Below are 27963 nucleotides of genomic sequence, written 5' to 3'. Positions count from 1 at the left end.
GTGAGGTTTGCCACCATGAGAAAACACTTCATTCCCTTTTTTTTTTTTTACTAACACAGCAATTTTGGAAGTTAAAATATTATGTTAATAATGTGATTTTTCAAATGCAGTTTGTTCAAATTATCAAGCTTGCAAAGTCAAGCATTGAAAATAAAGATAAAAATATCAGTTTGCACATGCAGTTTTTGTTTATTACATGGATTCTGACAGACTTAGTGACATAATCATTTGTTTTTATGATTCCTCCAGTTCACTTGCATCACTGAGCCAGAAACATGCAAGGAAATGCAGCGAGAGGGAACTGTCTCATGGGTAAGGTCTGATGCCCCAGATAAATTGAATATCTTTCTTGTCTTTGTCTTAAAATTCTAAAGTGATATTAAGTCATATCAACCAAAATTTCCTAGGAAAAACACAAACACATTTTCTAGATACCCAATTTGGAGCATCTGTGACCTGGTTTGTAGTTCTTCCACTAACTGAAAATGAAGTCTGCTCTGAACATAGATGCATTATAAAGACACATTATATAAAACTAAATTACAAGAGTTTCATATTACAAAACACCACCAACATTTATTGTTACTTTGACACTTCAATCTTTGTGCTTCTTTCCTCCCTGTCTGAAAAGGAACTGATGATATCCTTTGAACTTTTAAGGCCAACAATATAATCGTGTCATAAAGACTTACTAATTAAAGCATGAAACCAAGTAAGATTCTGTAACTGCTGTTTATTATGGATGTTTATTATCGATGACTACATCTTCAGAACAAAATTTGAATATAGGTCCATACTTTAAACAAACAAGTCATATGAACATTCCTAATTTTTGGTAGAGGCTGGGGTCCCTTGAGAATAGAAGCACAATGCAAATAAGTGATACATTACAATGCATATATACCAAGTGGGTGAAAAAACATGGGAATAGCTGGTTCTCGGTTCAGCCAAGTGCACAGCTTTTAATACTGTTTTAATGCCCAAATATTAAGTAAATATTTATGGAAAAAAAGTAGGACAGGAATAGATATGACTCCAGTGTAAATATGGCAGGCTACAAAAGAGAGATAAATAATTTGTCACAGGGCACAGGAGTAAATGCCATGCTGATCAGTGTTAGCAAAGCGAGGAAAGGTATGAGTATCTTTGTCTTTCTCTCAGTTAATGTATGCCTGGTTTAGACTGATTGACACTGCACTTTAAAGACAAAAACTAAGTCATGAAATCTTTCAAATTACCATATTTGACTGAATTTTCATCCACTGATTTTACTCCACCTGCAGCACACTAGACAAGGTAATAATTTATGATAATTATATGAAAATATACAATTAATATTCATCACCTCTCATTTCTCATCACTTTAGATGATCAGTAATGCAGAGTAAAAATGCTGTCAGATTTCTAATTGCTTTGTAATGGGCCTGAAATAGGGAAATCGTTAAAGACAAACAATCTGTCACTTGTCTGTTACCTTAACTATCTATCACTTAAAAAAACTCTCATTAAATACATTGCTAATGAACGACAAAAGACTGTACTCAGTGTGCCCAGACGTACCTTTTTAAACAATATTGTAAATTGCTTAAATAATTCCCAAGACATTTTCAATCATTTTTGTGGAAATTTAATGGAAAACATATATTTTCAGTGCATGTTACATCTCATTTGTTCACATCATTATGACATTTAGTCTATCACATCCACATCTCCTGGGAGACAAAACTTTGGTTTTCTTTTTACTGTTGACAAATCTGACCCAGTTAAAACAAATTCTGGAATAACTTAACATTCAGATCTCTGACACTTTTCTCTTTAAAAAAATGGAAAAAAAAGTCCATTAATCAGTTTTCAATAATCCTAACTCTTCCAAGGATTTTTAACATCAAGATTAAAAAAGAAGTCCAACATGTTTCAAAGTTGAACAGATCATTTCATTTTTCAGGGACAAAAACAATTGTTCCCAAGAGACAGAATTCAGGATTTTCACTCACACCACTCTCAAGTCAGCTATCTACTATAACTCTGACAGAAAACTTCACTGAAAAAATTCTTCTCACTGTACTGACTTGAACAGTCAGAATGAAAACAGTACACCAGAAGAAGTATCAGTGAGACCCCATAATGAAGTACTGTATTTTCAATTGGCATATTAAATAATCAATTGATCTTATTAATTGCCGCATTTAAAAGTTGGAGAAATGAAGAAAGAATAACTGCAAAAATTTAAGACAAAATATCTATCTGTGCATGACTTAAACATGCTTAACCTCTTAAATTTATTAGAACCAGATAAATACTGCTTGTTTATGTTGGTACATGTCAGATGGTAAGCCACTACAGTTTAAGGCAAAAGGTGTAAGAAGAATTGATAGCTAGAAATAGAAGCCAGGCAGATTCAAGTTTAGAATTAGGGACAAATTTTAACAGTAGGATGATTAACTGTTGAAGCAGCCTTCTCACATACGAGGAATTTTACATCTCTAATATTGACAGACAGAATATACTGGACTTGGACCAGTGCTGTAATACACGAAAAATTCAGATGAGGTCATCTAGTGCTTTCTTCAGGCTTTATTCCCCTGAATCCTATTTCAATACTCAGTTATAAGACAAACAAGGAAGCAGAGCAGACTATGCTTGCATAAAAGCATTACATAAATAAATAAGTGAGCTAACAAACCAATTCAGGTGCAGTGCTTTGTATCCAGAACAGCCCTACAGTGCATGCTGAAGTTTATCAAATATAAGTGCTGTCCAGATGGAGACATATTTGTCCAGATAGGAATTATACTAAATAACTTTGCCTTTCCAACTATTAAAAGGCATTTGTTGCAAAAATTGTAATTTCTCAGATATTCTGAATATTTTAGATGCTAATATTAGAAAGGCTTGCCTTCTGATTTTTATATAACCTGAGCACCACTCTTTTGTATGCATAAATAGCAATATAAAAGCAATACAAACAAAAAAAGCAAAAAAAAGCTTTACTACTATGAACAACAGTTTGAAAAATATCACTTGTCTTCAGAAGTAAAAAAAATGTAGTTAAAAGTGAAAAAGTCTGGATGTTTCAGATGTTTCTTAAAAGAATAAAGTAACAAGGGGCTGGTCCATCATTTGTACCCATCTTTTATTGTATTATATGTGACACAGTAGTCAGCTAATTCCTTAAATAATTCTTTTCCTTTAAGTTCTGTGATGACACAGCACAATACCATGTGACAGCTTTAAATAAAGCATCTACTAAAATATTAAATAGTCTCACAAAAAAATCTGAAAAACCCAACCAACATATGAATTATCTTAAACAAGAAAACAAAATTTCTTATCATATTTAGGTGTCCAGTTCTAGTCACATTAATAGCACCTATTACATACTACATAGTATATTAAGATACTTAAGCAACTAATAAAGCCTGGTTTCTTACAGACATGGGTCCTATACCTCCCATTCTGGGACAACAATCCCAGGTCTTCTCCTTGACTTCATTGTCTGTCTCCATTACACATCCTTGACTTTCTAAGTTCCCCACACTTGCCTGTCAAATACCTACTTTTGTTTTGCCATCAGAAGGGGAAAAAGCAGCAAATCCTATGGGTAGTTCGAACTATACGCTGACTTGGCAGCAGTAGCTGCGAAAAGCAACAGGTAGCATTTGAGTTCAGTCTGTTTTGCCCTGCTCTCTCTCTCCTACATACCCATTTGATTCTAACAAATCTTGAATAACTTAATTTTGATATCTCTGGCAATGAAAGATTATCATAATTGGCTTGCAATTGATCAACAGCTTCAAAAGTCATTACAACCAGACAGAGTATGATTAGCTAAGACTAATCCAAACATAACATTGTGATGCTGAAACTGGATAGATTAAAAATTAAAAGAGAAACTGAGACACAAAGATTATAACACCAGACACGGCCAGATAATCCTGCACTGATTTCATTTCATATTTCATGCATTTTGCAGCCCATGAGCACCAAACAGTTATATTAAATGGCCTATTTTCTTTTACTTTGGCAGGACTGCTGAACGTGCACAGAAAAGAATGAGAGCTTCACCTCCAAAATTGTTTCACTGACTTCAGAGGTAATTCCTTAAACATTTATATTTATTTTATATTTAACAACTAATCACAGATAAATTATACTATTGGATACAAACGCTCACAATCTCTCAAGTAACTGAGTTTAAACTACATTAGAAGCTGGCTTTAGACACCAACCCACCAACAAGTTAAAATGGAAAAAACTCTATATGCAACATTTAAGAATTTTGGGCATAGAGGATAAAAATGAATACTGTAAATGTATTCAGTCTGTAAGGGGATATTAACTATTTGAGGTAAAAGCACAGGTGTAGTAACCAATGTCCAAGACATCACTGCACCTTTTACAATTTTCCTTTTAATCCCCCCCCCCTTCACAAAAACATTACTTGCTTACATATCAGCCCAATCAATGGCTGAGCGGAATACATTAAATGCTGTGGGCCATTTCAAGTTATACGTGGGCTGATTACAAGCCAAAACGAAGATTACTCATGCAGTCATACTGAAACTGTTGCCTGAGAAGTAAATTCTAATTTCAAAAAGAACTACATAAATTAGCTCACGCTTGATACTCTTCATCTATAATTCAATGGCTTAAGTGAAATGTATAATTACTCATACTGGTGCTGCAGAAGTTAACACCACATTGACAGAGGAAGCTGGACTTCCAGGGTTCATACATGTACCACCCAAGGGCAAAGACAAGCCTCTCCCTTTTGACAACTACGGAGATGAAAAGGGCAAAATACTAACCTACTGACTATTTTGTAGATGGCCAGGATAGACAAAAAACAGACTGATGCATAGGTCTTGAATAATTTTGTAGATCTGATGTTTTTCACACCTACCCAGAAAGTCTCTTGCTTCCCTACCATCCATGTTAAACCTTAAATAAATTCTGTGTTTATTGTTCAGCCCTGATTATCCCCACGCCCTTCCCACGCTCCTGGTTAATGGGAACAATAAGCCAGGACAACACTCCAGCTCTGCACAGCCTGGCTGCTGCTCTACTTAAACAGGTCAAAGGGTATGAAAAATGACCAAAAGTTGCTTTAATTCTAACGTATTATGTAACAGCATTGTCAAAGGATGTGTGCTACACATTTAAAGGTATAGTGTGAACTGAGTTTGTCTGGACTGTTGTTAAGGGATTTTGCTAAGATTGACGGAGATGGCGAAAGCTGAAGCGTACAGCACGGATGTATGCTTTTTTCTATAAGAGGTGATGTCTTTACATCATTAGAAGTCTGCTTCCTGAGCTTAATTTTTTTCATTAAGAGGATGTGCTTCCTTCCCCTTTAGGATAAGTACTTTCTAGATAGAAACCATCCTCTTATTCTCCTCCCAGGGCCGGGACAACGGGGAAGGGAGGCGAGGCGGTGGCAGGGCAGCGCCGTGGTGCCCGCGGGTTCCTCTCCCGGCCCCCGCGGCCGCGGGCGGTGGCGCAGAGCGAACCGGGCGGCCTGCCGGCCCAGCGCCCCGGGGTGCGGCGGGCCCCCTCAGCGCTCGGTGCCCCGCTGCCGGAGCCAAGGGGGAGGCCTGCAGCCAGGGAAGGCAAAACGCACCCGGGGCGCCCCGGGGCTTCCCGCACCTGCAGGCGGGGCGGCCCGGCCTCCCGCGCAGCAACCGAGGCAGGGCAGGGGGGACCCCGGGGAGCCCTCGCACCTGCAGACGGGATCCCCGAGGGGAAGGCGGGGGTGAAAAGACGTTCCCGCTGGCCCCGGGCCGGGAGCGAGCGCTGGAGGGCGGCCGGGGCCGTTACTTACTGAGCCCGGCGGCAGCCTCGCAGCTCCGGAGCGCCGCCGGTCGCCATGGAAACGGCGTCGGGCCTCAGCCACGGCTCCGCTTCCTGCCGGTGCCGACGCCACTGCTGCCCGGGCGGAAACAGGCGAGGCGGCCTGCACCGCTGCCCCCCGCCGCGCTAAAGGCGCAGAGCGCGACGCCGAGGGCTTGTTTCCCGCCGGACAAGTTAACCGCGGCACCGGCCGCCTCCGCGGACGGGCTGGTGGTGTGGGGCAGGTGGGTGATCGCCGTCGCCCGTTCTGCTGCCGGGGGGAGGCCGGGCGCGGGTACCCTGGCGCGCCGCAACCCTGTCCTGAGGCGGTGGGAGGCCTGCGGCAGGGCCCGGCGTGCTGCGCGGGGCCGCGGCCGGGCTCTGGCGGCCTCCCGGGCCTCCTGCCGCCGAGGTCCATGCGGCCCGTCTGCCGCCCGGGGGGGTGGGTAGCGGGGAGGGGGCCCGCGGTGGGCAGCGGGCGCTGCGCTCCCGGTGGTGGCGGGGGAGCGTGGCCCGGCCGCGCTGGCGCCTTCGCGGGTTGTTACAGACCCTCGTGGGTGCCCCGGGGGGCTCCGTGGGGAAAGCGGGGGCAGGTGGCGCTGCCCCAGAGGAGGAGGGGGACCACCCTGCCGTCGGGTGTGCCCTCCGCCTGGTCGCAGCTCTCAGGAGTTCGAAGAACATACTTTTCCTCCCCTGCGGAAAAAGCATTTATTCTGAAGGATGACGGTAGTCACCAGAAGGCAGTTTTAGTGCTGAAATAGGAAAAAAACCCACACTATTTCCTTCTTTCAACAATAAATAAATAAAAAAAAAAAGTTTATAAAATTTACAAACTTGCAGAGCTTTTCTTTACTTTGTTAGCAGAAAATTCATGATAAATCTGCTACTAAAAGCTTGGGATTTCAGTGTGCCTGAAATCTCCTTGAAGCTCAAGCATGACAGTGCTAGTACTGGCACCGAATGCTCCTGGTTATTTTTTTCATTCTGGGCCATTAGCTTGTTGATAGGTGGTCAAAAATAAAAAGCATCCAACTAGTTAGGTTTCACTTAGAAACCTGCACTAACTTTGTATGTCTTTGTTCATTTTGGTTTATTTGTTTTTATATGTGCTCCTAATTTAACGTTAAAAAGTTAAGTTGCCTTACCCAGCAGTGTGAAGGAGAGGCCATGACCATGGATGATCCGAGTTATATATTTTTGTTGTCTTGCATATATATCTCGTTCCAGAATTGACAAAATGTCACACTTTTATGTACTTCACATATTAAGTACAGTATTGCTTCAAAATAGAAAGTCTGTACTTTAAATAAAGTGTCTCTGTAAAAAGCAACCCACATAAGGTCAAAATAGTTCAGATGCTTAAAGCACAAACGATTTCGAAGGAGTATGGGCAGCTTCTGACATGTGATATACTAATGAACTGGGACAGGAACACAACATTAATTAAATCACTTCACATATACAGTCTATGGGATGGAATGGCCATGTGAATTAAGATGGTTTTTTGCACTATAGATCTGTTGTAGGGCTGTGGGTGTGCTTGAGAGCTGCAGTCTATTTCATGATCCTGTAATTTGTCAGATTTCCTCATTTTTGCTTTTTCTCTTTCTCATCCAAATTGTAATTATATTTATTTAATTTTCTTATACAGTGCTAAGAAAGTAATTTCAAAGCCAGTCAGACTATGGCCTTTGAAAGGATAATGCAGAAGGACTGGTACAAAATCCTGGGTGCAGAGCCATCGGACAGTCCAGCAGAACTAAAACGGAAGTACCAAAAACTTGCTTTATTAGTAAGTATGGGGTTTTTTTATTTAAGATGTCCAAAAATAATTTCTATAAATTAGTAAGATAATAATTGCAGGGTTTGATTTTACTTTTTTTGTACAAATATATGATTAATCAGAGTATATCTATAATATCAGTTCACTGAAGCTGGTTTCAGTTTGAAATAAACATCTGGAGTTTGAGTTACTATATTTTACAAAGAGGAGTTGTGTTGTTCTGGTTCCAGAAACTGATATGTCTCCCAGCTTTGCAAAATATTCACGAATGAACTGAGCCAAATACTTGTTCATCAGGTGCTAGATAATCCGGTGCATAAGTCAAAACAGGTCATTTTTTGTAGCACATACAATTTCGTGAAATATATTTCACGAAATAAAAATCATGAAATTTGCTGATTGATATCTGTGGTATTTACTGTTGTGCGTGCAGTTACAGTGTGCTGAATGCAACATTTGAATGTATAAAGACCAGATACAAAGAGTGAAAAGTTCTTCCTGATAGTCTGCAGTAATGGAATAGAAAATGTACAGGAGGTAACTATGTTAATACCAATTTTATTAGAAAGTTTCTGGTGCATTTTTGTGGAGTCATGTTTTCGGTCATGCATTAAGACTTGATGTTCTGTGAATGCTCTTAATTTTTCATGTGCTCCTGGTATATGTGTGTAAGAATCTCAAGAGCTTTACCAGATTATTTCATGTGAGTCTTGGTTCTTCTGTTTTACTCCTTCCCCTGAATTCAGGCTTTTTGCTCGAAAGATGCTTTGGCCTGGCTTTCTGAGGAAAGTGGGCTGTATTTTTTTGATACCAATGGCAGTTTTCAACCAGTTCTGATAGACAAATAGAATTCCCAAGGTAACTAAATTCCTAAGTTTCTTGAAAACTGGCAACCTAGTAGAGAAGAAGGAAGGAGGTGAGCAGAATTCAATTTTATATGTACCTTTAGGTAGCTGCTAGCTGGACTGTCAATATTGGCAGGGCATTAGAGAGCACAGGCATGGCTGGTCTTGCTCAGTTTGAGAATGAGGTGTCAGAATGAATGTGGCAAGAAGCTGGGAGTTTTAAGTGAGGTACAGAGATTACTGGTCAACAGGAGGCTGAGTTTTGTTAGAGCTGAAATAAATTAATGGGTTCATTTGGGGGCTCTTTTTGTTTGATTATTTTTTGTTGGGATTTTTTATTATTTATTTCTAGCCCCTGTGAAAACTGTTTTAAAGGTCATTTCACCAGTATGTTCCAAACTTACACATTTTGATGCTCTTCAGTTGAATTCACTAAGTATCCTGCTGTACTCCTCAGTGTCTTCTGCTAACTTACTTCTTTGAAATTGGTCTGTGTACTTGGAATCGTAAGTTTCAACACATTACAAGATATCTGCATGCAGGTATAGGACATAAGTCCTTTTGATCCTCACTTTTAAACACGAGAAAGTCATTCCAGGAGAGCGCTTTGGAAACCAAGCCTCTTAGTTATGCTCTTAATATAAACAGTTGTTTTCTTGGACCTTCCAATGTTTTTGTTTTACTGAATTATTATTAAAAATATGAATAAAATATTAATAATGAACTATTTATAGCTTACTTGACCATAGCTTAAAATACCCCTTCTGTTCAGATAGGGGACCAGTTTAAACTGAATGCTGTAATAGAATTAAATTTTTTTTCCCCACTGTGAACCTATATATAATAATACGTTAAAAATCTTATGTAAAGTATTGTTTAGAGCTGTTTGCTACAGAACTGAAACTACATAGTGCCTTTCTTACATGATTTTTTTTTTTTAATGAAAGCGACCCTTTGTGTTACGGCACTGTACTTTCATGTAATTATTTTGAAGTGTATGACATTAGAATTGCTGGAGTTTTCAACTGTTTACATCTATAACTGTAGTTTTGGAAGATGAAAATATTGTTTTATGTACAAGCTTTTCTTTAGAACCTGTATATTTCCAAGCTAATTGGTTAGCACTCTTTATTTGAAAAGTCAGTGAGAAATGTTAAAGAAAATTAAGATACTTTTTTTTTTTTCTTTTGCTGTTTGTCTCAGCATTCTTTTGGTATCTGCGATGGATCTCTGTGACTAAAAAGACACACTGGTGTTTACTTCTTGGTGTTTTCTCCAAGGCAGATCTGCTGCTTGTCTGTTGTTGTTACCATATGTCCTGTCTCTATTCATCTTTTAGCTGAACCGTTACAGACCTACTTGTTCGTCTACTTGCTAATACAGCATCTAGCATAGTCAATCTAAAGTCTTTAAAAGCATGGTGGTAATAAAAACAACAATTATTGTTACGTATCTTAAAAACTCATTTGCTATAGAAGTGGCTGGAGAAAACAGTACAGACCTTCACTAAAGCATGTAGTTACAGTGTGACAGTTTCTGCCACGGATGTTGAATCCAAGGGGTTTCATGGTTGAAAAGACTTTTATGAAAGTCTGCCATGGCATGTTAACACAAAAAATACTCTCCCTGATTCAAAGATTCATGACCTATGGACTTCTGAGTATTGGTGGAATGTATAAGGGAGATGTTGCTGTATGGTTGTCTTATCCCGATACTATCGACTGTCATCCACTGTTCATTGTTAATAAAAAGTATAGCACAGGCTGAACCTCTTGTCTTGCTGGTTGTGTCCCATTCAGACAGAGTAACTTCATTGCTCCTCAAGTAAAGCTTGTACTTAGACCTCTGGACAGCTTCACACCTCTGGATGACAAAGTGCTCATTTTGGTTTTCTAAAGCTGTTGTTGGAGATGGTAATGGTAGAATTGGTAGCACTATTGGTGTGGACAGAGAACAGGTCTACTTGCAGGTGGCTTTAGGTACCATGGTAGTAGTCAATTACTGGACTAACTCCAGTTTAGAAGCTGGAATAGCAGATGAGCACAGTCATGTATGGCCTATTAAAAGATTCCGTGACAAATTATATGGGTAGTACAGAAGGTTTTCTGGCTTGCATGGAACAGCAGAAGTTAACCTCCTGAAAAATCATACTGTGCTAATTACCTTAAAATACAAAAGTTTATAAAGGAACTTGCATCTTTGATAATTGCAATTACGATGACATTCATTCTGTAATCGTGAATATTCTGATCACAGAAGTTCATTACCATCAAGCATAATAGATGGTAGAATTTATTTTTAAATATAGTTCTGCTATGGTAGTATTTATTTTAAAATGTAGTTCTGCTGTTAAAATAAAAATGGCAAATGTCTGAGTCCAAGCCTTCTTCAAATGATCCCCAATGCTTCATGGTGAGCATTTGCTTTTTGCCATCTGCTATTTTCTGTATTTGTCAACACATGTATGCTTAGCATCTTGAATGAACAGGCAGATGTAAATTTCCAAAGATAAAAAGAGTTGGAGATCTTGCCATATGCCAGCCAGAAGATAGCTATATTTGCAGTTAAATCTCAGGATTGACCTTAATAATACAAAGTAGTATGCAATTAAAAATGGTTGAATTGTAGGTTGTAAGAATGATTTCATAAGGGCAGATCAGTTTAAAACTGATGAATTTTTGAAATATAACTTGGTTTTGTCAATTCTAAGAAATTGATGGAAAAATTTAATAACCCATAACAAAACTGTACAGATGAGCCCTGCTAGAGTGAATATATTTACTTACTGTGTTGCCATATTTTGCTTTGCTGTACTTACTTTTCTATTTTATCAAATCATAACATATATTTGAGTTATTTTACTACAGGTAATGTCAATTCTGTTTTAAGACTAGTATTAATCTGATACAGAACAGCACAGGTTTGGCCTAAAAGTATGATTTTTAAAATTATTTTTTTTTTACCTTTTTACCTTCTCACCTTCAAAGTAAAAGTTCATATTTACAAAATTTCCTTGCAACTTAATGAAACTTAAATTTGTACTTATGTGACTGATATCTGTATCATCTTGATACTTTATTATTGTAACAGTCAATAGCTGGGGAAGGTAACAGACACTTGGGCACAAGATCTGTGTTACACTGGCGATTCTATAAATAGCTTATTTTTAAAATAAAATCAAACTTTTGTGTATGCTGGCTTATACTGCAGTATTTTCTCTAGTGCAGAGCTCTAGCCAGCCAGTAATTCTGAAAGAAAAAAAAAATAGGAATATGTAATTTGTAACCAGCATAACTCAAGGTAAAAAGATTTCTTGATTGGCTGTTTTAAGTTCATGCTAAAGTGCTTTCTGAAGCACAGAAGGCTTACAGTTTCCATACTTTGAAAGGAATCAAAAGAAATTTTGACAATTATTACAGTTTCTAAGTGTTCAGGCTTTGATAATTAATCTTCTGTCTTTGGAACGTGCTGGTGGTTTTGAGATATGTGGGATACATGGAGCCTTTTTATCCAGTTACACACACAGACGTTTTACCAAGAAGAATTCTTAAATGGTTTTATGCTCTTTACTTAATTTTTCAAGGAATCCATACAGCTTTTAGGAAGGACAGTGCTTATTTTCCATTTCTGAGTGTGTATAAAATTAGCAGAAGATAAAATTAGTGTAACAAAAATAGGATATTGGCCCTATCAGATTATTGGCAGAATTTTTACATCTCCTTTTGGTCTACCACTTTGTGGTCAAAGAATGAGTTGCCAGATTGTTTTCAGATTTTCATGTAGCTGCTACATATCTGAATATTGCTTTTTACAGGGAATAAAGTCACCAAACATGTAAGCTTTGTCTAGCTGAAAATCAGGTGTCTGTTCCTGTTGATGCAGATGATATTATAGGATACCTTTCAACTGGAAAAAAATTATTGTGCAGGAAAATTATATGCTGCTGTTACAATGTGTGCCCTAATCTTAAAAAGAATCCATGTAATTTGAGCAGGGAGTATGCAAGAAGCTCTTATTTTTAATGTGGTAAGGAAATAAAATGTGCCATTTTAACACGTAGTGTTACAAAGATTATCTTTTTTATCAGAAAGGGTGGTGCGTGTTACAGCTAAGTGTTACAAATACAAGTGTTAAGGTGGTCACTTAATCTGTTTGAAAGAGTAGAAACTTGAAAACAGCATCAGTCATAGGTGAGAATGACTCTCAGCAGCAATGAAAAAGGACATTAATAGAAATTTAATTTAATGAAGCAAAACAACTTCAAGAAGAGATTGTTCCATTGAGCTTGTGTAGAGGAAAGACGTCTGTCTCTGAAGAGCAAAAAAATCCGTTGTTTCTTATAAAATTTTTGTACACATCTAAATTCTGCAGTCACAGGAAATGCAGAGGATGTCATATATGTAAAGTCAGAGACCTGCTTGCATGATTATTGTCTTAAAATTTGTTCCAAAATAAATTCAGCGTTGCTCCTGAAAGGACCTGCCTGCTGAGGAGCTTCTTGTTGAGTTTGAGTTAGAATCTTTACCAATGAAAACATTTGAGCTTTGTGTCAGAAGTCTCATAATAATGTTTGTCGTAATTAAAATTATGCAATGTGTATATTTCTTTTTTTAATAGCCTTTGCAGGGTTTGTATTTTTTGTTTGAGTAGCAGTGTGCTTGTTACAGATATTCAACCGATCATCATGCTTAGCTGACTCTAGTTTCAGCTAGCCTGTAGAAAATGGATTTTGTAATTTGACAGTATAAACAGAACAAATTCAGTTTAGCCTAGTTGTAGCTTGACTGAAGTTAATGTAATTGCAACAGAGAGAAAGATAAGCCACTAAGTGTCATACAAAGGACTATCGTTTTGACACTCTGGATAGTTTTATTTTGAGCTGTTCTTTACATCTGATACACTACTTATGACCTTAATAAAATACAAGGAGGCATATTTTCAAGCTGGGACTTAAAATTAAATTGGTTATTAGCCGATGTAGTATACAATGAACTTCAGTGTTACAGAAGTCATTTAGTTCAAACAGCTTGATTAGCCAGATCAAGATTATGCTGATGTTCCTGCTGATGTTTAAGCTCTGAGAGCTTTTGTTTGATTTATCAACCTGTTCCTCATGTTATTTTTTGTTCGGTTGTTTTTTTTCTTCCAGCAGAAGAGGTCATTATGATACTCAGTAGTAAGTCTGAGGAACAAGTATTTACCCTGGAAATGATCATGTTGTAGTTACAAGGAACTTTTATCAATCTGAATAGTGTTACAGATTTGTTGCATGTGTTACGTTGGTACTTAAACATTCTGGAGATGTGTGATGCTGCCACGTGCAGCGGTACAGACTGCCGCATCTGAGCCAAAGCTCCTGCTTGCTCAGTTGGAATTGTGAAGATGTAATGCTGGTGGCATTGTTGGTCCTTGGGCCTTATGTGCTCTCGTTAGGGTAGCTGGCCAATGGGAGCATGTGTTCTACATAATTAGGCAGCTGGCTAATCAAATGAAATGCAGTGATTACCCAATTAGTGTTCTGATTGGTCAGCAACCAGCTGGAAGGCATACTTCAGACACAGCCTATACAAGAACAGGCTGAGAAAGGTATCCTGACTTGCAGAAGGAATGGGGGGAAGAGAGGTCATGGATGTAGGGGAAAAGAAAAAGGATGTAGTAAGGTATCATAGTAGGAAAAGGGGCATATCACGGTAGGTAGTCTGCAGTACTCTTTTATTAGAGGTGGTTGTCTACCAAATCTCAGTTTATATGGAGCGATGTCTCACTTCTTATTACTTTGTAATGTGTAATTTTATTATTTTGTTGGTTTAAAAGATGTAGGTGCATTTTACCAAGTGGATGGTGTGAACATCTCTATAGCAGAAAGTGATTTTTAACTGTTATATTGAATATGAGAAACCCCATAGTATCACAAAATAAGCTAGCAAGTAAGTAATATATTCCTTATCCAGGTAGTTCAGCTAGTTGTGAAAGTAATGTTACCATGGAATATTATTTCTAAATGTAATCTATCTGTTTACTGGGTTGTTTTCCATAATTTATTTGTTGTGATCAGCTTCTGATACTTCATCCTTTGTAGTTTTAAGATACATACATAAGAACGGAATGGGCACCAGGCAATTGAGATGTGAGATTCAGCTAATGTGTGCTTGGCCTTTCATGTCACTTATGGTCAAAGGAATCTGATGCCTCTTGAACATTTTGTGCACTGGTTATATAAGTTATTAATTGTAACAATATATTAAAAACAGAATCTATGCTGTCTTTGGTAGACTGTGAAAGGTGTTCTAGACTTACAAATATTCACTGTCTTGCAGTAGTATAAAATCAAAATTCTGAATAGAAATAAAATCTTCAGTAGCTTAAACTCTATAAGGATGTTTCTTAGTATTTGCAAGTGTTCTTTCAGCACATTTGAAGACACGTTGACGTAGTTTTATATTGCGTGGTATGCTTTTCATCTCATTTCTAAAGTGAGATGTCTGAAATAAAAATCACATAGTGAAAGATATGAATTAAAGCACAAAGAAGGAGGCTATAAAGTCTGGCATAATATTTTCACATAGATAAATGTTCTGATTATTCTGACTTTTGAGCAGCCACAGTCAAGAGTATCTTGAGTTGTTCAACTTTTTCCAATCAGACTATTTATTAAAGTGCCTACTTCTGAAATTTTAAGCACTGGGTCAATTATTTATAGAAGCTGTAATCCCAGACCATGAGTTTGAAAGATAATAAAAGTTAAGGGTAGACTCTAGACTCAGTCATCTTGCAATAATTGTGCTTATATAAGGATCTCTTATTGCTATTAAATTGATACATTTGTGTTGAATCTGAAATAGTTATTAAATTTTAAAAACGTTGTAATATGATGTAGTAACCTGTAAAACAGAGTGTTTTGGAGACTTGTATATTTTTTTTTCAGATTTAAATAAATGCTCTATGTGTGATTTTTGCCTTACGTTTAAAATACATAATTATTATGGAATTTTTTTTTAAAGCCACACATTCCTGCAATCCTTCTTTCCTTCATCTTTAAACACCTTAGAGTCAGAAAATCACAATCTGAATGACATAACTGTCCCATCCTCCATTTTTTCCTTGCCTCAGTGCATCATGCTTTCTCATCTTGCGTAGAGCCCAAATGCTTGGCAGACATGAGCTCATCAGATCTAATGCAGAAGCAAATTCTTATACCGGAATGTCTGTCTTGTAGGACACTTTGTAGGTAGCTTGTATTATTATGGTAAGAAAGTTCTGCTTTTTTGTTGTAGACTGCCAGTTGTTTGGATAAACTCTGTCACTTAATTTTCAGTATGTTAAAAGTAAAGTAACACTACAAGGCTGAAAAGTCAATAGTCAGATATTTCAAAAAACTTGACCCTTCATTGTTATGCCCAATAAAGTAATAATGAAAAAATTCACAGTCTGTGCTGCTTGGATTTATGACATAACAATGTCCATGGTCAAAGAAGGTAAAGTTGAAGGATTTTTCTGAGCAGCATCTTAGCTAAATATTTTTCTTTTCATGATATAACTTTAAAAATAACTAATCAGATGTTTGAGGAGAGGCTGAACAAGAGTTGCTCTTTTAAGGGGTACTTACCTTCTAGCACAGCATGTCCGCAATCCAGTATTAATTCCTACTGCTACAGAAGAGCAGTGCAAAGTATGGGCTTGGTAGGATTCTTGGTAGGATTTTGTCAATGGCAAAAAGCTCAGTAATAATTGTTACATGAGCAGAGTATTCTTTTATCGAGTGACCTCCTTGACTCTTCTGGACCGTTACGAGGACACGTTGTCAAAGTTGTTTCCTTACTGCAAATGGAGAAATTTGCCAACCACAAACAACCTCAAACTAGAAACTCGATTAACACCAAACTAGTGATATAAATGCGTGCTTCAAGCCATCAGTATGAGTAAATCCAACCCAAACTAGCTGTAAAGTTTAGTTGTTTTTGTGGATTATGTTTGGAATTGTTTTGTCACTGTGGCTACAAAAAATTGAAATAACTGAATGCTGATGTGGGTTTTGGGTGGGGTTTTTTTCTGTTGTGGTTTTTTTGGGGTTTTATGGTGCTGTGATATCCATGAAATGGAGCCTTTGTGCTGTAGTCATATAGCACATGGCATCTGATTTTAAGGCTTGAGACTTCTCAGGATGCTTGCACTTCAGGCTGCGGTGCCTTCGGTTTATTTAGATATGGTATAACATGTTTACTAATGTACCTCTCAAGTTAAGCTGGCCTCATAAAAGGTACGTGATTTCTTCATGGGTTTTGCGCCCAAATGTTTTCTAAACTGAGCACAAAATTCTGTTAATATTTAGCTTTTCATGTCCATTTTAGAAGCTGTAATTTGCCTAGGGCCTAACCTGTTATTTTGAGATCAGGAGCGGCTTCAAATAGTGCAGAGATTCTTTATTGCTCCTAGAGGTAGGGAAAGCTGAAAGAAATATTTTCAAGAAAAGAAAAAACTAAAACCACCTGCAACTTTTGAAGTGTTATGCAAGTGTTACAGTTATGGTCACTGATAGATAACTTTTTAAAAAGAAATTCTCTATTCTTCAAGGCCTGCTTTCTGCCGTGACTTCTGCAGCTGAAGTACCTCAGGGATTTTGATTATTTGGCGTTATGCTTAAATCTGACATATTAAAGGTGTCTGTCTGGTTTTAGGTACTCCAAATGAATTTGAAAATTAATGGTATATTTTGGTTTGGAATACTGTTTTAGTGATGGTCATCAGGGGCTAGAGGGGACAACACAAAGACCTGTGCTTTGTGCTCAGCAGTTCTTAAGAAGTTGTAGGGGACCAAAGCAGTTGACTTTTTTTAGCCTGCAGAAGGGTATTCATCTTGCAGGTCACAGTGCCAGCTGAAGAGTACTGCCCCTGCCTGGTCCTGTCCTTCTGCCAGGTGTTCCTCAGCCAGGAAATAGCATCCTGTGGGTTTGCCTTCATCCAGCCCCATCCATGTCCGCTGGAAGAGTTCATGCTTGTTTTTTCAGTAGTTTAAGCAACTCTGGTTGTTTTGTTAGTGGGTTTCATTGTTGTTGTTGTTGGGTTTGTTTGTGGGTTTTTTGTGTGTGTTTGGTTTTTTTGTTTGGGTTTTTTTTAATAATACAGAACGGGATTCTGGGGTTTGTTTTCACATGAAAGTAACATTTGCCTGAACTAGTTTCCTACCCATTTGTGTAGCTGACATTATTGTATGGCTAGGGCTGCATTAACTTACCCTGAAACTATGGAACAGCATTGAATGTGACATTTAACAGAGTAAATTGTGACAACAGGGACCAGAAATTTAAAAGGAGCTCTTAAAATTACCTTTATATTTTTATTTTACCTTTATTCTTCTGTAAATCTGAAAATTTCATTTCTTTCCTTCTTTCCTTTTCTTGTTTTCGGTGTTATTTTTATTGCTGTATAATGTAGTTTCCAAATTGAGGCTTTTGCGTGGCTCTTCATAGGAACATAAGGATCCACGGAAGCAGAAGAAAATGAAAAAGAATCTGTTTCTAAAGATGTACTTTTTAGTAACCTTAGGTTCTGTTTTCTCTCCTCATTTTAATACCTTCATTAGCCAAATTAATCTTTGCTTCTATTTATACAACAATTGATTGATCACTAGAAACTGAAACTTTTACATTTCGTTTCAGCATTGTTTGTTCAAGAGGTGCTGGAAAGGAGAGAAGGTGAATATTTAATATTAAAGTTATGTGAGGTAATTACTTGCTGTGTCGTTAGACTCTTCTCAGTGTAATGGGGTTAGATCTTTCCCCAGACTGGGGGATAGGGAGTGAAGGGACTAAGGGTTTGTTACTGGAGTTTCTCTTAAGAGGGACTAGTTACTGCTACTGCAGAAATGTGGTCTGTTTCCCTTGCCAACGCAATAGTTTTCTTTCTCATCTTGATAGTTTTCAAAAGAGAATCTGCAATTATTTGTTTTTGCAGGGGGAGCCGAAGTGCTTTAAAGTAGCATATTCATGGAGTGTTACCTTGAACAAAGGAGACCCACTGTCAGTAGTTAAGACCAATAAGAGAATATAGTGTCAGTATGGTAGTATCACGATGCTATGGTGCCATGATAAAAACAATTGCCTTAGAAAAGGATTCTGGTCATATTTGATATAATTTTTAGACTTTAATAAGAGGATAAAGTATTATACATGAGAAATTACTTCTTAGTGTAAGACCAACTCTGCAATCACAGGGCTTTTACAAGTGGCATCAAACTGAAAGTGACATGGAAGTTGAAATTTACATCTATAAAAGTCAAACTCTGTCAGAATTACAGTGGCAATCCTACTGCTACTGCAATTAAATATATAAAACCAGTATGCAAAAGGTTTGGATTTTGGCAGCAGACACTAAGTATAGAAGAGGAAAAGCAGATCCTTTTTCAGATGGCTCTCAGCTCAGATTCATGCCCAACTCGACAAAAGATTAAGATTTTCCAGCGAATAATAGAACCATTCAAAATCCTGGTCAGAAACTAAGGTTGTCAACCTGTGTGATTTAAATGTGAAAGAAGGTGGTGTGGTGAAATTCTTGGCTTAATCAGAGAGAAGGTTGAGGAAGTTTCAAGTATGTTTAAGCAAGGTAAAGAAAAAATCCAAGATGCAAATTAATGAGTTTATGACAGTGTAATTTTTTTTGTAATTTTTTTTTAATTGCACTTTAGAGAACTCCAGTATTTGAGAATTTGCAGCATTGGATTGATAGTGTTATCATCTGTTTTTACTGTGCAGCTGTTAGTGAATGCCAGTTATGTGGTCTGCATAACTGTTGCATGTTGCTGTTTTAAAAGAAGGCAAGTTGGGCTGTCTGTAGTTTTCTTTCAAAATTATTCATTGGGTGATGAATAACTAAAATGTTCCAGAAAATTCCTTTTTCCTCCTATGTGCTGGCTTGATGATACTTTGCTGAAAATACATCACAGCAAATACTTCCTTACAGTAACATCTATAGCAGCAATAATATGATCTGAAAGATTTGTATTCTGATGGTTCTTCCTTGTCTCGAGTGAAGCTGGAGGTCTGCTGTGCTGGATGCGTACAGCAGTGGTTATCCCTGCCTGAAGGCAGTTGAATATTGTGCGGGAAGCTCAGATTGATACTTGCATAACTATTTCTAATTATGGCAGATTGTACAGAGAAAGGGACAAGAACGGACACGAGTTTTCACCAGCTAGTTGATCACTGAGCGATGTTAGAAAAAGGTCAAAGAATAGATAAGATATAAGAGATTAGAAGGAAAATGAAACTGTCTTATTTTTTCCTCAAACAAAGAACACTTCGTATGAATAAGAATCATCCAGGAGATGGACAGTAGAGGCTGGAATCAGTGTCAAAGCAGATAACAAGATCAGGTAGGAGAAGGCTGAAGTTGTTAAAAAGCTTAAAGATTGTTTGTGTTTGGGGAAAAAAGAAAAGATGGATTGAAGTAATGAATCAAGAAGATAAATTCCTTGCTCTTTTGTCTAGCTGTCTTTGGATAGACACCCTTTGGGGGAGTTTAAATCTCTATATGAAAAGATTGAATGTCACAAGGAACCCTCCACTTTCTGTTTCTCCTCTTTGCAAGTGGAAAAAGCAGGCTACTTCCATGTTCCCTGCTAACTTCTGCCAATTGACTGAACATGTTGAAAAGATTGATTGTGGGCTAGGAAGGCAAGTTTAAGACCTGGAATCATTCTTTTCATGGAAGTGAACAAGTTCCACGTTTCAGAGAGAGTGCCTTGCAAAACCACTGAAATACAAAAAGCGCCTTCAAGGTAGTTTTGTGGTGTTTTAACGTAAAAGCCACACCTCTTTTTTCCTTTTCTTTTTATTTTTCCTTCCCCTTTCCAAATACTTGTCCTGTGAAGCTATTCAGTACTGAATTGTGCTAGTTACTTAACAAGGGATAGCTTACAAAAATGTAAACAAGTGTGGAACCTGATCTAGTGAATGTACTCACTTCTCTGAGTATCCTCATGAAATGCATGTATTACATTCCTGATTTTTTTGCAGATGAAATACGAGTCCCACGTTTAGCCCCCTGAACATACATCTTGCCTTTTACAGTCTTTGTGTACGAGAACGGATACAATCCCATCAGTTCACTATAGAAAGCCTGTAGGGGAAATGTGAGGCAGATATTTAAAAACAATAATAAACTTTTATTTGCTTTGGTCTCTGTTCTCCATCATGCTAGATAGACGGTGTCGTGCAGAGAAACAATGAAATGTTTTTGATGTAACCTTCTGGTAAGCATTAGGTGGCAGTAGTGTGTTGTATTTGGCATCTGCTTTGTCTTTTTTTTTTATCTTCTGCAATCTTTAGTGCAGTGTAATAAATGGAGAAAACATTTTATTTCTTACACTTTTTATAAAATGCTGATTTATGGTTGTTCTGACTGTATGTGACTAAGGGCAGCTGTTGTTTGGACTCTTGTGTATATAGGTGGGATTAGCATATTGTAGTTTCTGCACAATGTTCATGACTCATTTTCTGAGTATCTAACAGTTACAACATTAACTGCAAATACTCTGATGAGAAATACGCTGTTAATGGCTAAGTGAGTTTAGTTTTGCAGCCTTTTTCATGAGCTGTTACCATTTGTAAATTTAATATAGCCTGTTGGATGAAGTATGATTTTTTTTTGCTTCTGTGTACTCTTTTTTTTTTTTTTTTTCTTAGATAAAACCCCAGACTCAGGCTCCAGAGAATGTTGGTAGGAACATAATTAACCTTTCAGCATAGTGATGTTATTGTCACTCCAGATCTTAGACAAGTGTGGTTACCTTGTGACCCTTTTGGAGTTGTTTTTTTATCCCCTTCATCCTTGTTTCTCACAGGTAAAGGACCACAAGGAGTCTGGAACTGGTGTTGCATTGTATTAATTGGGCAGGATGATCAATTAATAGAAGAAAAGCCAGAAAGTGTTGACAGAACATGCTATCTAATTAGTACCTGATGAACCATGTAGGCCACAGAGCCCGGAGTGTAATGTTGCTTCAGGGTGGTTCCTGTAGAAGACCTTTATATGCAAAATAGGCCTGTAGAAAAGCTAAAAAAGAATATTTGAGCATAGTTGCAGTGAAGGAAATCTTTATTGCTGAAAAACTTCACTTTCCACTGTAAACTTGAGGAGAGCTAGGGATACTTAATACTTCATAGAAGAAGCACGTATCGAAGTATCAGCCCTGTGTTTTGTACAAGTTTTGCTCTTAAAAATCATGTACCCTTTTGTTTGTTTGCGTCTCTTATGTAAGAGATGATCTACAAATTATGGAAATAGATGAAATAGTTGTTTTAAAATAAAACTATGTAGGTTTTCTTCCAGCTTTTTGGAGCAGTAAGAAAGAAGTAGGGCAGTAGGATTTCCTGTTGGCTTGTGATAAAATGCTAAGGAAAATGATTTTATGTTAAGGGCAGATAGAATAATTTTGAGTTGAAAAGCACTTTGAGTCTAGCAAGGCACTACTGCTAGAATTATTTAGTTACTGCTAATTAGGTGGTTTTTTTCATTCATTTGTATAAATGTATTGGTAATTAATTCATACTGTTCATTCAGAAATTCTTCTTCCTCACATGATAAAAGTTTAATGGTTATGTGTTTAAAACAAATGTTTTTTTCAAAATGAATTCATTTTCTCCTGCAGCTTGAGCTGCTTTGTTTTACTGAAACAAACCGCTTCCTGTTTTAGAATACTTTCATTGAATAAATCACTTTTTTTTTTTTTTTGTAAAATACTTAAGTTTTTTTCATCCTGCCCTAATTTAATGAGTTCCGCTGGTGAAGTTAGAAAATAGCTTTTTTTTTTCTGTGACCATTCAGCAAGTGCCACAGGGTGGGGGTGAGGTGCATATTTGTCACCTTTTTTCTTGACCAGCACAGGTGGCTAAAACATGTTCTTAAATTTAGTTCTCAAAAAATTCAAATTCCAGTTTAATAAATGATTTTATAATCCAGTCTGCGTTCACATCACAGAATGGATTCTGCAAGAAAAAGACTAACCCTAAAGCGTAACAGCTAGTCTGCATAGATTCTAATCTGTGTATCACGCCCATAACCAAAGTAAATGATCATTTGGAGTCAGTGTGCTTGATTGCTCAAATATAGCTGTTGTATACATGGTGTAGGTAATAGCAAATGTGCGTGCTAATTCTATTGCGTGCTGATAGGGCTTTGTGGCTTGAAGTATTCAGTGTGACAATGTATGTAAAATTAGCAAAAGTGTTAAGGTTAAATGTAATTATATAGCTCCTGGAGTGTTGTAATTGCATTATATAGTTCCTTTCTTGTGCTGTGTCCAGCAGGGAGACTGTTCAGCTTTATATTTCGGTGTTCTATCAACTGATCTGCAACTTTCAATACATGCCACATAATTTGATTTAAAAGTCTGCTACACACCTTATAATGACATAGTATAGAACTGTAAATGTGTGGGTTTGGGGTGGTGAGGCAACGCACTCTCTAAACCATGTTAAGCTTAGCTATAGTATTTCAGATAACCCAAGTTTAATATCTTGGATACTTCTAAACTGTCAAGCCCTGAGACCAATAGAAGCAGAATGCCTAATTTTGTGATAATGATCACGAGGTCTGGGACCTTGACCAGCCACACTCTAAATTGCCTGCGGACAGAGATTTCAGGAAGGGTGAGCTTTGTCAAGAACCCAAAGCCAGTTGGAACTTTGCAATGGGAGGCCAGGGTTTTCCACAGCTATCATGCTAGTCTCTCGTGTCCACAAACTGCGGTAAGAGACTTTTAGATGGGCACTTCTGGATCAAAGCAGCAAAACTCTTCTACTTCCAAATGTAATTTTAGAAAGAGGAGGGGTGCTGCACTTAAGCTTAATTGCCCAAACTTGATTCTAAAGCTATGGGGATGTGAAGACTGAACACTGGCTTTTTGGGGAGAGAGAGGGGGAAATGAGTACAGATACAGAGAATGTCAGCCTACCATATTATGTTGATTCTTGACATTGTTTAGAAGAGTTGTCGATTTCTTAGTTATTTATGGACAGGGCTTAAACATTGTCATGTGGCCAGATTAAGGAATCTTGTTTTAAGAACTGTAATTTCTTTCTAATAAAAATATGTCCATGTAGTCTGTTGATAACTAGAGAAATGGATGCAATTATATGACTCAATACAGCCCTTGTTTAGCAGTTAATTTCTCCAGACTTCTATGAGCATTTGGTCAGATCTACACAGATTTGGTTGTTGGTTTAAATCTAGCCAAGGCTGGTGGTGTCTTAATTGCTACCACAGAGCAACCATTTGGCCCGTGTGAGATGAATGTTGTCAAGGTACCTTCTGCAAGGCGGACATTCATCCACTGGGAATGTATCAAGAAAGTTTTCATTAATTGGTCCCTTTGTTGGCATTTGTGGCAGAGCAGCCAAAAACTGAGTATGAACAGACACTCTGTGTCAGGGGGTGAGATTTATTGGCAAGTCCCAGTAAAAACTGGTATTTACTACATATATTGTTAGCAGGGCAAAGGACCTTCCTCTAAGAACTGCCTGGCATTAAATTTACTCAGATTATTATTTATATTTTTTTTAAAGGCAGGGAAATGTAACAAGAATTCAGACTATAATCAGAAATTGAATAGGAAATAGCTGGTTAATGTTTTTCTTCTTAATGTTGATTGTCTTGCAGCTTTTTAATATGATGTGAAGTGTTATGATGAGCTCTGTAGTCTACAGACAAATTTTCATGGACTTACGAATACTTATGTCAGATGAGAACACTTAAAGGTTTTGTCCTGACCTCTGTTAGCTTAACCTGTAGATAATAACAATTACAGTTGATAATGTACAAATGTTGCATAAAGCATGAGAAATGTTTTTAAACATAGTGTTCCTGTTTTGATACTTTCATGTTAATTTTAACTCTTGGATTTTGTTCTTGTTTTGTTAAAAGGATGCACTGCACTATGTTGCAAGGGGCATCCTGGTAATGATTTGTACATTTTGTCTGAGTGCAACACACTTGTTTGTTGCTATACTTTGTGTAGACCAAGACCATGTTAAGCTTTCTGTTCTGCTTGCTTACACCCATTTTGTCTTTAAAAGGATTTCAACTTATTTCACATTATAAAATAATAGTTTAGCCTTATTAAGCAAATAAACTGTTATATATTGACTCTGAGAGAGAATTCTGATTCTGAAATTTGAATATATTGCCTCTTCAATATTGAGCTTTTGATACAAGCATAACTGGATTCACACACACACACACACACAGATACTGATAATGTGGGTTTTAAAAGTGCTTGGTATTAATCTGTGTGATTCCAGTGAGCCGTCAAAGTCTCATCCTGTTGGATTCCCAGCCATGAGTCTGGCAATGTTGATTGAAAATAAAGGCTTGGGTTTCTCTCTTCATCCCGCTGCTTCCAGTGTTTCCCCCTCTCATTCTTTATTTCTTCTGAACAGCATAGTATCCAACTCTTGTGTCCACTTGCTGTCATCCATCTAACGCCCCTATCAGCAGAAATGGATGACATTGATGTGTACTGCTGTTATCTGAATCTAGCCGATGCTTATCCATAGTGACTTTCACTTTTGCAATGTTAATCCAGCCAACCCTTTGTGTACCACTTTCATGACTTTCACCTCTTCTGTTTGCAATTTTAATTCAGTTCTGTCATTCATCAAAAAGAGTAGTCTCACCAGATATGGAGCAGTGCCCTGTTGGTAAAGTTTCGGTTGAATTTCTCTTCCCTAACCATTACTGGTTTTCACCACCTCTTTACTTTTTAATATAAATACAGAACATTTTACAAATTCCGGGAGGTATTGTAGTTGTAGTGTAGCTATGAACACCGTGGCTTCCTGTTACTTTTACTGCAACAACAAAAAAAAAGGTAATTCATACTTGGCTGGAAGTCTTCTTTGTAGCTGCATTACATGAAACAAATACTGTCAGGCTATAAAACTATCATAGTTACTACTGTGTTCCTCACATGGAAAAAGGGTGAAGTATGCTAAGAGATACGAAGTTGATTTTAGATGTTAATATTCTATCATTGACTCTTATTTACAGCTTAGATTTAGTCATTAGATGTAGTTCCTACAAAAGCACAAGTGTTTGAATGCATGTAAGTAATCCCCTGTTAAAATCTTGCTACTTGATTTACTCAGAAACTTCCAGTTCATCTCTAGCTTTAGATGTAGTCCTTACTCAAATATAGGTGCACATCCCCTATTGAAATAAAGCAGGAATTCAAGACTTGTCTAAACTTGTCAGTTTAGTAAAGCAAGGTGATTCCATGAGACTGTAGATAATTCCAGAGCTAAAAATCTTTAGTAAATCGGGTAGTTTAGAAATGTACTATGCTGTAATTGTTGGTGGTACTGACTGCTTAGTGGTTACTTTATGACTCACAACAGTAAGTCTAACTTTTAAATTTTTCAGCTCTAATGGTTTCATCATTGTTCTATGTGTATCTACTTTTGAATTTTAGAATCTTAATAATGGTTTCCCTTAAGAAAAGAAAAAAAAAAAAACAAAAACAAAAACCCAAAGGTATATAATAAAAATTTTAAAGTCTGAAAATACTTCTCTGAAATTGTCTTGGAAGAGAAGGTCAAGATTTAATGCAGCCACATCTGGTTCATCCTTTTCGTATTCCTTTTTATTTGCTGCCAAAGATTTCTCCAAATGTTTCACAGCTTTGCATGAAATATTGGAAAGTAGGAAAGACAAAGCCATAGAAAGCAGAGAGTACTCCTTAATTCAGCCATGGAAAAAACTTGGAGCTAATCTACTTCATTTTCCTCAATCAGAAAAAATGGAAAATGTACATTTTGAATAAGCTTATTTTAAAAAGCTGTGTAATTTTAGGGGGAAGTTCTTTACAGCTGTCTGTGAAATAGCAGTAAATGAACGAAATTTTTCGTAATTTAAATGAAAATTTGGAAGAAGCAGTAGTTTTCATAGAAAATAAAGCCTCCTGTTTTGATGTATGGAATTGGGGGTGTGGTACACCTTCAGGTTTTAAAGTGAATACCCCTTATACACAAGGCAAAATAACCATGGTTATGTATTAAGTAATAAATGAGAAGGACTGGTATTTTTTAAACCTTGTCTAAATAACCAGCCTTTTCAATTTGTTATATGGAAAAGTAATTATGAGTAAAAGTTTGACTCTATCAAGTGGTTTAGTTGTGTGTTCCACAGTTTAGCAAGAGATTACAGATTTAGTGTAGAATGTATGCTTCACCCCTCCCCTCCCAATAAGTCATATTAAGTTGGTTCTCACGGGGTACTGTAAATTTCTTTTAAAAAATATATTCATGAGCACCAATAAGAAATGTATATTAAATAGGTTTAACTAGAGGGTTTCTGCTTGCTAGTTTGAATTTTATTAAAATCAATCAATTGCATTACATTTATTGCCTAAAGTTAAGCAACTTTTGTGAGTGTTAGGAGTGTTGGGACCTTGGTGTCACCTCTGTGCTCCTTCCTTTGCTCAACCAGCTACTGTAGTTTCTCACTTTGTGCTATGAGAGTTCTTAAGGTTTGGTATGGATGCTGAGATGTAATACCGTTACAGTTATTGACCAAGTGGTCTTTATTAACTTCCAGGGATTCATTTTGCAATTCCTAAAGTGCAGGAGGGACCAAACTTCATGGAGTATAAAGTAGGCAGAATTAAAGAATATAGCAGTTGAATGTACTGTACTGTGTTTCAAATTCTTATTCAAACCCTGTGGGCGAAAACCATATGAGTGGTACAATGTATAAACAAAAATATCATTGTATAAATAAAATATATGATGGAACTCAAGTAATTTTTGGAGATTCTACACTTCTAATTATTTGGTGAAACAACAACATTAACATCTTTTTTCTGAGACAGTGTTTGCTCACTTGCTTGTTCTTTATTCTATAGTAGGTATCAAAGGCAATAGATTAGCATAATGAAATACAAATAATTTACCTAAACTACGATCACAGAATGGTCAGGGTTGGAAGGGCCCTCTGGAGATCACCTTGTCCAACCCCTGCTAAAGCAGGTGCACCTACAGCAGGTGGTGCAGTCACATCCAGGCAGGTTTGGAATGTCTCCAGAGAAGGAGACTCCACAGCCTCTCGGGGCAGCCTGTGCCAGGGCTCTGTCACCCTTGAAGTAAAGTTCTTCCTCATATTGAGAAGGAACTTCTTGTGTTGCAGTTTGTGGCCATTGCCTCCATCTTGTCACTGGGCACCACTGAGAAGAGCCTGGCCCCGTCCTCTTGGCACTGGCCCTGAAGATATTTGTAGACACTGATAAGACCCCCTTGCTCAGTCTTTCTTCTCCAGGCTGAACAGCCCCAGCTCCCTCAGCCTTCCCTCATCAGGGAGATGCTCCAGTCCCTTAACAGTCTTTGTAGCTGGGCCCTCTCCAGCAGTTCCCTGTCTCCCTTAACTGGGGAGCCCAGCACTGGACACAGCACTCCGGATACAGCCTCACCAGGGCGGAGCAGAGGGTTCATGTTCCGTGAAAATTTTCTGAACTTTTGA

General features: G+C 37.5%; 1 protein-coding gene across 2 annotated transcripts in view; it reads left to right on the top strand.

Moving 5' to 3' along the window:
• The first annotated feature begins 5957 nt into the window (after positions 1–5957).
• DNAJC24 (DnaJ heat shock protein family (Hsp40) member C24) overlaps positions 5958–27963 on the top strand; it is a 42701-nt gene continuing 20695 nt past the window's right edge. For both annotated transcript variants that reach the window (XM_040607887.1, XM_040607886.1), the window contains exons 1-2: positions 5958–6074; positions 7481–7621. In XM_040607887.1, the coding sequence (XP_040463821.1) occupies positions 7514–7621 (108 nt within the window). In that variant the 5' untranslated portion in view covers positions 5958–6074; positions 7481–7513. The remainder of the gene's footprint in view (positions 6075–7480; positions 7622–27963) is intronic.

This window comes from Falco naumanni, chromosome 10 (genome assembly GCF_017639655.2).
Source record: "Falco naumanni isolate bFalNau1 chromosome 10, bFalNau1.pat, whole genome shotgun sequence".
Taxonomy (NCBI): Eukaryota; Metazoa; Chordata; class Aves; order Falconiformes; family Falconidae; genus Falco; species Falco naumanni.
This window is presented reverse-complemented; position numbering and strand designations above follow the sequence as displayed.